The sequence below is a fragment of the Acomys minous genome (assembly GCF_964271855.1).
Source record: "Acomys minous genome assembly, chromosome: 16".
Taxonomy (NCBI): Eukaryota; Metazoa; Chordata; class Mammalia; order Rodentia; family Muridae; genus Acomys; species Acomys minous.
In genome coordinates this window covers 98,015,791-98,027,545 of record NC_140498.1, presented here as the reverse complement: position 1 = coordinate 98,027,545, position 11,755 = coordinate 98,015,791, and the positions used below count along the sequence as shown (strand labels likewise).

General features: G+C 55.0%; 1 protein-coding gene across 6 annotated transcripts in view; it reads right to left on the bottom strand.

Annotated features, from left to right (window-relative positions):
• FBRSL1 (fibrosin like 1) overlaps positions 1-10,966 on the bottom strand; it is a 77,235-nt gene extending 66,269 nt beyond the window's left edge. For 5 of the 6 annotated variants that reach the window (XM_084764321.1, XM_084764318.1, XM_084764320.1 and 2 more), the window contains exon 1: positions 10,268-10,966. In XM_084764321.1, the coding sequence (XP_084620447.1) occupies positions 10,268-10,555 (288 nt within the window). In that variant the 5' untranslated portion in view covers positions 10,556-10,966. The remainder of the gene's footprint in view (positions 1-10,267) is intronic. The other variant, XM_084764323.1, reaches the window with a different exon arrangement.
• Between the last annotated feature and the right edge of the window lie 789 nt (positions 10,967-11,755).

Sequence of the window (11,755 nt, the reverse complement as noted above, 5' to 3'; positions counted from 1 at the left end):
ATGCCAGCACTCCGGAAAGCAGGCAGATCTATTTTACACACACACACACACACACACACACACACACAATTTTTGTTTGTTCTGTTTTTGTTTTTTGAGACAGGGTTTCTCTACCTGTAGTCCTAGCTGTCCTGGACTCACTTTGTAGACCAGGCTGGCCTCTATCTGAGGTCTCCCTGCCTCTGCCTCCCCAGTGATGGGATTCAAGGCATGGACCACCAAGTCCGACCCACAAGCAGATGTTCAAAGCCAATCTAGTCTACAGAGCAAGTTTCAGGGCAGGCAAGGCTACAAAAAGAAACCTTGTTTCAAAAAACAAAAGTACTCAATCCCATGCCTTTTTTGGGGGTGGAGGACATATTTTCTCTGAGCCCTAGGACAAGACTGTGGCTAAGGCAGAAAGGGGAAACATCTGGGGTCCAGGGCAAAGCCAAGGTCCCTGCGCGTGGCTGATGCCTGCTCCAGGATGTCCTGGGCGTGGTGGCCTTCAAGGCCCTCTGCCCCAGTCAGGACAGACTGGACCCTCAGTGCTCTCCCATGAGGTCAAGACTCCTAGGGACAGTCTACCCTACGCCATTTTCCTTAGCCAGAGAGCAAGGCGGGCCTGCACCCACTCAGTCCTGGGACTCTCCCATGAAGTCAGGACTCCTAATCTACCCTATGCCATTTTCCTTAGCCAGAGAGCGAGGAGGGCCTGCACCCCACTCTGTCCTGGGAAGACACACCCCATGTCTCATTCTGCCCCTCCAGGCCCTGCCAAGCTTCAGCACATCTGTTGCTCAGCTGTCACCTCAGGTGTCCCCCAAAAGCCTCTTCTGCAGCACAGGGGCAGCTGGAGCCACAAGCCTGGGGCATGAAAGGATCTGGGGACGCTGGAGTGAGTGGGGGAGGGGCATGACCGAGCCCTGCAAGAGGCTGCCTGGGGTGGACTGAGTCTAAAAGAAAGACAGGAATGCCGGGCGTGGTCGCGTGCCTTTAATCCCAGCACTCGGGAGGCAGAGGCAGGTGGATCCTTAGCCAGAGAGCAAGGCGGGCCTGCACCCACTCAGTCCTAGGCCAGCCTGGTCTACAAAGCGAGTCCAGGACAGACAAGGCTACACAGAGAAACCCTGTCTCGAAAAAGCGAAAAAAAAGAAAGAAAGACAGGCACCTAAGCGTGTCCCCACAGGGCTCGTCCTGGTGTCCGGTGGTGGCAAGACAAGCACGTGTGTCCTGACTACTCTTCCTACAGATCAGAAACCAAGGCTCAGAGCAGGAAGCAGATTTTTCCAAGTAGTTTCCAGACTTCCCTGCTATGCCTGGCTGGCAAGGCTGAGGGCTGAGCGCTGAGGGCAGAGGGCCTCTTTCTGGGAGTGAGGAGTCAGTGGCTGGAGAGTGTGTAGAGCTCACTAGTGACCCTGTAGCCCAAGAACAGAATGTGGGTGACAGAGCCTTGAGAAGCTAGCATACCCCCAATCTGCTTGACCAATCCTTCCCAGATGGAGGGAGAAGGGGATACTGAAGGTAGCACCGCCTCACCTCATCAGAAGCCACACACCCCTCCCTGGACAGCCGCCGTGCTCCTTCCCAGTGTAGGTCTGGGCCACTCTGTCCCCAGTTCTAAGTGTGCTGGCAACACGGAAGGAGGGCAGGGCACGTCATACAGAACGGAGTCTGCTCAAGCAAGGGGCAATCAAATCCCTACGGCGAGTATGAGCACCCCAGAGCCGGCGTCTCATGGGCAGTGAGGCCAGGACGGATGACAAGCACCTCTGTGAGAACTCTGGGCCTTTTGGAGATGGGGAAGCTGTCAGGGTGGAGAACAAGCTGTATGTGGAGAGCGGTGAGGACCACAGCCAAAACGCAGAGCTGGACATGGCAGGCCGGAGTCAGCCGACCAGTCAGATGCCCAGGCAAGTGCTATCACCAACGTGGACAAAGCAGGAACAGAGGGAGCTGCCACTCTTTAGGGATCCATGTCAGACTCTCATCAGTGCCTCACCAGCCAGCCGTGGACACTCAGGAAATGCCTTATTCTGTTCTGTGCCTCAGTTTCTCCATGAGGATAGGAACAACACTGCAGCCTCCTTAGGGCTACCAGGAGGAAAGCCCAACACACAAAATCCTCCAACCACACCTGCACCCGCACCCTGGACAGTGCAGCATTAACTTGTTTCTGCCACTAAGCAACAAGGCAGTGGTGGGTTAAGGCCAGGACTTTGAGGGACTATAGCTTTACCACGCAGGCAGGCATCCTGAGAAGTCCAAGAGACAAGTGGCTGTTCCTCCTGAGGCAGCTGCTTCAAGTGAGAACCAGAGTTGGGCTGCCAAACCATGCCACAACTAGGCTCCTACCGGGAATCACCCTAATACACAGCTGTATGCACTACACATGCTGAGCTGGCCAAGACAGCTGTCTGGGCTATTAAGCCACAAACCCAGATGTTATCCATCCCAGCTTTCAGTAGAAACCACACAGAAAAGCCCCTGCTGTGCTGAGGAACAGTACCTAGCTGGTACATTTCTTTACTCAGGTAGAGATTTATTTCTTTATTATGTATACAGTGTTCTGCCTGGATGTACACCTGCAGGCCAGAAGAGGGAAGGACATGAGCCACCATGTGATTGCTGGGAATTGAACTCAGGACCTATGGAAGATTAGTCCCAGGCTCTTAATCTTTGAGCCATCGCTCCAGCCTTGAAATGTACTTTTCTAAGCTGCCACCCAATGACTAGCCATCCCCAAAAGGCACCAGCACCCCCTGTCCTTCCAGTTGTGCTCTAACTGGTTCCCTCCAAGGTGGCCTGAAGCTCACTATTCCGTGCCTCTTCCTCCATGGCCCCCAGACTCCAGCCACACCCTCCCCAGGCCCTGCTAGCACTCAGTGGTGACAGACCTTATAGGGCCTTTGGGGCTGGCTTAGGTAAGGACGGATAGGAGTCTCTCCCCACTGGCCCAGTCAGCCGGGTCACCAACACTCAGCTGGGCCTGCCTGCTCATGCGCCAGCCCTGCAAACTAGTACAGAAGGCCCTGTCTAACCTGCCGTACAGGGAGGGCTGAGGAGCAGGCTCCTGGCAAGGAGTGGGCCTAGGTGGCATCGCCCTCCCTGCACTTCTCTAGTCTTGCCAATCTGAGTCTGTGAAGGTATCAAAATTGCCATGCTGTTCTTGCTGGGTCAAGCAGATCTACTCCACATCCATATCTACAGGCCTAGCCTCCAGTCAAGGGCTGCCTTCTGCTTTGCTCAGTGTGGAGAGAAAGCTGCTCCCTGGCACAGGTGACACTGAACACCTATGGAGAGAGGGCCAGCACTGAAGAGCCGGTGTGCATGCGGGGGCCGGCCAGGTGCCTGCTGCCCCACTGGAGTGTTTTTTCCATATGCTCTACTCCATCCAGCTCATCACATCCCCCTTACACCCAGCCAAGGATCCACCCAGAGCTGGAAGCTGCGACCTCAGGGGAGCACAGGTCTGGAGCACAGGTTCTCTCCATCCTAGTGGGTGGAAGAGCTGCAGGTTAACAGCAGCCTAGATTCAAGCACAGATCATCTTGGGAGGAGCAGGTAGCTCACCGTAGCTCACAAGGAAGTTATCCCATAACTGTGGGGCCTGGGGGGAGGGTGCTACGGTGAGTGTAGATAGGAGGTGGCTTGAGCCACAGGGGTTGAGTGGCTTGGGCCCCTCACAGACCACCCAACCCAAAACCAGGCTCAAGCCACCCGGGCTTTAGCAGATGTGTTGTGCTGTACCACGTAGCCCTATAGGTCTTGGCTTCTGCTCACATATTGCCTCCTAAAAAGGCTTCCTGACTAAAAAGCCAGGCCCCGCCACAAACCACACTGACCAACTGTCACCAGCTAACAAGACTAGATTCAAGGACCTAAGATTTTTATTTAGGGGGGAAAAAAGGTAATTATTCCAGAGTGCAGAAAAAGAAATTCCCAATCCAAACCAGCAGCCAAGCTGGCGGAACAGGGTAGCCCCCGCACAACCCCACAGCGGCAAAGCTCACAGCAGAACCTAGAACGGACACCTCTCATAAGTGCAACCGTCAGGGAAAAGCCACCGAGCCACGGCTTTGGCAATACTAAGAATACAAGATGAAGCCAGGCGCGGTGGTTGTGCGCCTTTAAGCCCAGCACTCAGAGGCAGGTGGATCTGTGATTGATTTCAAGCCCAGCCTGGTCTACACAGTGGGAGCTCCAGGACAGCCAGGGCTATACCAGAGAATCCCTGTCTAGAAAAACAAAATGAAAAAGAAATGCAAGATGAAAATGAAACTGGCAGCACAGCAAATTGAGGGCTACAAGCGAAACAGGATGACCAGAGTCAAGTGCTGCAGGACCCAGTGAGAACTCCAGAGCCCTGCCTAGGAGTTAATGGTAACAGCTTTGGGAAAACGGCCTCTCACTAAAGCAGAACAAGAATTTGGAGGGGAAAAAGGTGTAACAAAACAAACAACGTGCTTGGGAAGCTGGGGATCATTTTGAGTTCCAGGCCAGCCTGGTCTACAGGCCAGCCAAGGTTAACATAGAGAAACCTTGTCTCAAGAAAACAACAGCCAGGTGTGGTGGTGCACACCTTTAATCCTAGCACTTGGGAGGCAGAGGCGGGTGGATCTCTTGAGTTCGAGGCCAGCTTGGTCTACAGAGTGAGTCTAGGACAGCCAGGCTGTTAAACAGAGAAACCTTGCCTTTTAGGGGAAAAAAAGCTGGGCGGTGGTGGTGCACACCTTAAATCCCAGCACTTGGGAAACAAAGGCATGAGGATTGCCTGGTCTACAGAGCAAATCCAGGACAGCCAAGGCTACAGAGAAAAACCCTGTCTCAAAAAAAAAAAAAAACAAAAAAAGAAGAAAAAAAAAGAGAGAGAAAAAAAGAAAAAAAAATGTAACTCAAGTGGTAAAGTGTTTGCCTAGTATGGCCATTTTGTTTTGTTTTTTTCAGACAAGGTTTCTCAACTCAAGAGAGATCCACCGGCCTCTGCCTCCCAAGTGCTGGGATTATAAAGGCAAGGCCTGGCCTTGATGCCACACATCACACCAAGTCTGGTATGATACAAAAGTTTCTAATTCCAGCACTTGGGAGGAAGAGGCAGGTTATCAGGTACACAGCAAAATTCAAGGCCAGGAGACCAAGGAACCACCCTCAGAGCGCCCCTTCCAGCCACACTGTGGTCACATCTCCCCCAGGTGTCACTCTAGGCCAGGGGTCTTGTTCATGCACATCCAGGTCAGCCTGTTAGGAGAGCAGGGCAGAAAGGGCCCTAATGGGACAGGAGGTGCCACTCCCTGTTGTGGCCTTCCTAAGCAAGCAGACAGTTTGGGGAAAGAGCCTTCCAAGTGGAAGAGTAGTTCTAAACCAAGGCCCAGGTTTGGAGTGTGTGGGACCCAGGGAGGCAGGATCTAGATGTATAGAGAAGCTCAAGCCAGATTTAAAGGCCAATAGACTAACTAAAAAGAGCTCCAGGAGATAAACAAGACCCATCCAAAAGCTATATGGGGGGGGGGGGGCTCTCCCGCATCACAGTACCAGGCACAGCAGGCCAAGAAGCTGTGGGCTCCAGACCAGGCTGCCCAAGGTCTTGTACTCGCATGGGCTAAGCTGCCTAAGGCAGCCCTGCCCTCGTGCTATGTCCGTTCATGCATCCCCACCTCCGATGAACGGCCCAACATAGTCCAAGGCCAGCTTAGATTCCAGGCTTCGGGCTTGTGACTTTTGGACAAAGCATGTGCACACACCAAACCTCACAACAGGAGGCAGCCACAAGGATGTACTTTGGACAAGATGTTCAGACTCTTGAATGAAAAACGCTGCCTACCATAGTGCTCCTCTCTCCCCACCCAGATGTCTGCCTGGTCTCAGTTTCCCACAGCTATGTACAAACACACAGACATGGCAGGGCATGAGCATACAGACCCAGAACCATGTGGGGCACGCACTTCCTGTTCGGTTCACAGAAGGACAACCTACCCCAGAACAGAGCCAGTGAATGCCTTCCTTCCCAAGCTGTGTCCCAAGACCCCGTACCTACAGACATGAGACTCATGGTAAACCCCCAGGTCTACTTTGCTGTTCAGCCATTCATAGAAGTCACATTACAGACTGGTGGCTCTCAGCTAGGCTGACAGCTTGTTTTTCATTTTATTTTGAATATTTATTTATTCATGTATATAGCGCTCTGCCTGCTTGTACACCTGCAGGCCAGAAGAAGGCATGAGATCACATTATAGATGGTTGTGAGCCACCACGTGGGTGCTGGGAACTGAACTCAGGACCTCTGAAGAGCTGTCAGTGCTCTTAACCGCTGAGCCATCTCTTCTAGTCCTTGTTTTGGTTTTTGAGACAGGGTTTCTCTGTGTAGCCTTGGCTGTCCTGGACTTGCTTTGTGGACCAGGCTGGCCTTGAACTCAGAGATCTGACTCCTCTGCCTCACTGAGTGCTAGGATCACAGGAGCTGAACTAACATGGCACCCAACTGTTTTGGAGGGGTTTTTTGGGCGGGGGAGGGGGTTTCTCTGGCTTTCCTGGAGCCAGTTCTATAGACCAAACTGGCCTGCCTGTGCCTCCACTGTGTATGATGGTGTGTACCACAACCTCCAAGAACTCACCCATCTTAAAGAGCTTGACTTTCCAATCACCCTCAATCAACTTGCTGCTTAAAACAAACCAACAAAAATCACATGAAATGAAGCCACTTCTGCTTGGAGATTGTAGTAAAGATGCTCTCTGGATGCTGGTCACCTTTCAGCTACAGGGACCTGATCCTGTGTCCCAGAGCCTTAGCCCTAAGGGACACAAAGTGCTGCCTGGGGCTGGATGCAGGGCTCAGCCTGCCTCCTAGACATACAGGTACCAGCACAACTTGTTCAGTGACCTAAGGCACTTCTGTTGGGTGGAGGGGATGCTTCTGCCCTACACCAGCTCCTAACCATTTCACTGCTGGGTGTGAGGGGAGCACTGGCCCCTATCACCAAGGGAACAAGAGCTACATTTCCTAGCTGGGCGAGGTGGCGCACACCTCTAATCCCAGTACTCCGGAGGCAGAGGCAGGCGATCACTGTGAGTTCGAGGCCAGCTTGGTCTACAAAGAGAGTTCAGGACAGCCAAGGATGCAGAGAAACCCTGTCTCGAAAGACAAAACAAAAAAACCAAAACAAACAAACAAACAAAAAAATCCAAAAAACTACATTTTCTAAACGCCCAAGAATCTATGATTCTACCGGTCCTGTCCTTTATTCAGCCTGCTAAGGAGCTCAGCCCACTTGCCCTCAGTTCCAACAGGAGACTAAGTCTAAATCTGTGGATCATAAGTGTCATCCTGCACCCTCTAGCCAACAAGCACTACCATAACATTTGGGGAAGTATGTATTGTCCCCTTCAAGGACAAAGGGAGATGTGCAGAGATATCTGAGGCTGCGCTGGCACAGGGGGCCTACACAGGCACCTCAAACACGGTAACGGGCCTCCTTCCATGGCACAGGGGGCCTGCACAGGCACCTCAAGCACGGTAACGGGCATCCTTCCATGGCACAGGGGGCCTGCACAGGCACCTCAAGCACGGTAACGGGCCTCCTTCCATGGCACAGGGGGTCTACACAGGCACCTCAAACATGGTAACGGGCCTCCTTCCATGGCACAGGGGGCCTGCACAGGCACCTCAAGCATGGTAACGGGCATCCTTCCATGGCACAGGGGGCCTACACAGGCACCTCAAACACGGTAACGGGCATCCTTCCATGGCACAGGGGGCCTACACAGGCACCTCAAACATGGTAACGGGCATCCTTCCATGGCACAGGGGGCCTACACAGGCACCTCAAACACGGTAACGGGCATCCTTCCATGGCACAGGGGGCCTACACAGGCACCTCAAACACGGTAACGGGCACCTGACATGCACCTCACAGGTCATTATCTCCTAAATTGCCTTTGGAGGGTAGCACAGGCTTCTCGGACACTCAGTGTCGTGACATCACGCAGGGACCCTAAAGTCACTGTTGAGACAAGCTCGCCTTCTGGGCTGGAGTCCTGAGAATGTAGCTGGCCATCTCTTGCCATGCGTGAGGCTGCAGACTCCAGTTTGGTTATGCCTCCTCAGATTCTTCATCTGCAGAGGGGAGTAGCTAAACCTGATTAAAGGGTCATTAAACAAATTCATATCTGGCAGGGTGAAGTAGTCATCACTGCGATAGGAGGGCATTATAAGTTACTCGATCTTGCTGGGCATGGTGGCACGCACCTCTCACGGCTAGGCTCGGAAGGTCAGAAGTGAGACTGCCGTGAGGGTACCAAGCTTTTGTATGTGTGTAAGGACAGCCAGGATAATCTCTCAGAGCCCCAGGGGTAAATTGGTGAGCCTGTAAAACCTGTACGTGGCCTAGAAGAGGTGGGGATCTATGCATTGGTGGCGGGTGTGGTGGAGCCTGGAGCACACCTTTAATCCCAGCACTGGGGAGGTGGATCTGTGAGTTTGAGGCCAGCCTGGTCACAAACAAACACAAACAAGCAAACAAACAAAAATAAATACACACTGGAAGCCAACACAAACAGACCACTCAGATATGGGTGGTGGTCTCATGACAGTGAGATGTGACCTTAAGGCTTCCTAAAGGGCCGTTCCTCTCTTCACTATGTGGAGTCTTTGTTGTTTTTGTTTTGGGTACTGGGAACCCAAAGGCACAATCCTCTCATTGACAAGTTTGAGGGGGAATCCCAGGGTTACCAAGTCAGTCTCCAGTGCGGTAGGAAACCAAAAGGTACAAAAGGACATATGCACATGTGCGCGCGCGCGCACACACACACACACCTTTAATCCTAGTACTCCAGAGGCAGAGGCAGGCAGATGCCTGAGTTCAAGGCCAGCCTGGTCTACAGGGTCAATGGTATAGAGAAGCCATGTCTGAAAAAAAAAAGAAGCTGGGCGTGGTGGAGCGCGCCTTTAATCCCAGCACTTGGAAGGCAGAGGCAGGTGGATCCCTGTAAGTTCAAGGTCAGCGAGTCCAGGATAGCAAAGGCTATACAGAGAAACCCTGTCTTGAAACCCGGCGCCCCCCCCCCCCCCCAAAAAAAAGCCAAAAAGAAACATCCCTGTTTCAGATGAGACCTTAACTGATAACACCAAACAGTACACAGGAAAACAGCTCTTAAGGTGAGGCTGTAAAGCCGGGGGAAAGGCCGAATTAACCATCAGGCTCTTTTGAATTCTTCCTGGACCTGGCAGCAGACACAGGTACAGCAAGGTGGGAGGTGAGACTACACAGATCTGCAACACGTGGTACCATGGCTGCAATGTAGGGGCTGCTTTAGTAGTGTCTGGCTATGTCATTATCACTAAGTCAGAAAAACCCAAGCCATCCTGTCTTAGTGCATCCAGCACGGGGCACAATACAACTACACGCCACAAAAATCACCTTAGTTCAGGATCCCTGGCTTGGGCCCAGAACTCATGTACCGCAGAAGACCACGGGGCTGAACACAAGGTATGGCCCAGCCCTATATTCAATCCAGGGCTACTCATAGCCGCCATTACCATCTGACCCTCAGCTCTACAGACCCGGCAGATCCCAAAACTAGGGTGTGAACTTGGGGGAACTCTCTTTAGATGTGCAATAACCAACTCCCCTTTCTCAAAGCTTTGCCTGAGACTAGGGAATCGCAGATCAGTCCGGACCACAACCTAGCAGATGAGATGTGGTTCCCACACTGCTCACCTAGGTGGAGAGAGCTCTGCATTCCTAGGGCTTAGCGGGGCCTTTGAAGGTTCTCCTGGTACCTTGAAGACCTGACCAGTATTTCCATAGGCACAGTGGCCTCTTTCGCCCGCCCACCCACCCACTCACTGGCTGGCTGGCTGGCCATCTTGATTACACTGTCCCACTTCCTCCTCTGCTAACCTGAGTTCAGGTAGGAAGGACACTTTGCTCAGCCAGACAGGTGGTTATTTTTAGTAAATCTGTACCTACACCCACGAAACAAATAACCACCAAGCATCTGTCAGTTGATTCCTTGTCCCCTCCAAACCCTTGAATAGCAAGGTTCCCAAGTGTCCATCTTATCGTCGGTGCCTCCCGAGGCCCGACACCGTCCAAATCCCCAGCTGGTCCTGGACCCAACGATAACTTGGCAACAAGTAACAACTGCTACAAGACCCGCTTGGACGGGCATGGTTCGGGTCCTCCCACACACCCCTCGCTCCGGGTCCCCTTCCTGGCAAGGTGCAGCGCGGGCCCAGGCGGCGTGCGGAGGGGCTTCCGTGGCCCCGGGTCTGCCCTTGCAGCCCACCTACCTCCAGGGCCTCCAAGGTGCTGAAGCTGGCTATGGCGAAGCCGTCGATAACCTCCTCCTCCTGAGAGCTGGACTCGCGGCGGCGGCGCCGCGGGGGGCGCGCGGCGCGCAGGGGCGTCGGGCGCTGGGGTGGCGCGCCGTGGAGCCCCGCGTTCTCCTTGCCGGGACTGGGCTCCGGCTCGTCGCCCGACGACGGGCTCTGCGCGCGGGCGTCCCGGGCGGCTTCCCGACGCCGGCCGCGGTCTCGCTGCGCGCGCGAACGGCGGCTCGGCCGGACCTTGGCCACCATGGCGGCGCCGCGGCTGTGACCTTGGCGCCCCGCGCCGCCTGCTACGCCGCGCCGCGGGGCTGCGAGGGCACGGCGGGGGCTCGGGGCCGGGGCGGGCTCGGGGCCGGAGCGGGCATGCCGGGCGCGGGTTCTCAGCACCGGACGCCGCGCGGGCTGGGACCCCGGGTCCGGGCGCGGCGCATCGGAGGGCAGCCGGCGATCGGCGGCCCTACACAGGGCCTCGGGGAACACAGCCGACGGCTACGGGCGGGCGGTGACAGCGGGCGGCCGAGGGCGGCGGGGCGGCGGAGCCTCTGAGCACCGGGATCGTGGGGCAGACACAGTAGTGGCAGCGGCCGGAGCGGATAACAACTGACGCACTTCCGCCGGGCCGGAGTGCCAGAGGAAGCGGGTGCAGCAGGGGGAGGCTGACCCGCCTGCTCCGCCCCGCCCCGGCCCCGCCCCGGCCCCGCCCTTCCGGACTCGATGGCCCCCTCGCCCTTCCACGTTAGGCCCCGCCCCCTAGGGGGAGGGCCTTCCCTCTGCCCCGCCCCTGCAGCAGGCCGCACCGTTGCTCACCTCTCAGAATTCCGCGCTCCGGCTCCCCGTCAGGCCACGCCCCTTTCTGCCCAGTCCCACCTCTCCACCCTAAACTCGCTCGGTTCCTTAAGCCCCGCCCTAGCTTTCCAGTCCTGCTCACCTGTGCGAGGCGTTGTGCCTGGTCCTTGGCCAGATCCTGCCCCCTCCGTGCCCCGCCCAGCTGACCACGCCTCCTCGGCTACACGCTCTCATTTCCACGTGGGAGGCGATGGGTCTGTGAAGCACGGAGCGAGTGGGCCCGTACGTAGTGGATTCCCACTGTCCTGGATGTTTATGTCGTCCTCCACCTGCAAGCTCTCAACCCAGTCTCACCCTGCCTCCAAAGCTAAATTAGTTGGCTCTCTGAAAACTAAACCCTCTAGGCTCAAGCGTGCTTTCCTTGGGGACCTGGAGACTGCCGCTCGCGGAAGACGTGGGGAATGGGCAGCTAAGGAAATTCGAAGCTGGACAAAACGGTGGGTTTCCTCGGCAGGAGGCAACTTACTTACCCGGATGGGATGCCCTGGTGCACGTGGAGCAGGACACTAATTCACACAGCAATTGCCCTTAAAAACCTTGTTCTGAGGTATTTTGATGACTCAAGTGGGAACAGTTGACGTGAAAAGGGAGGTATTGGGTGAA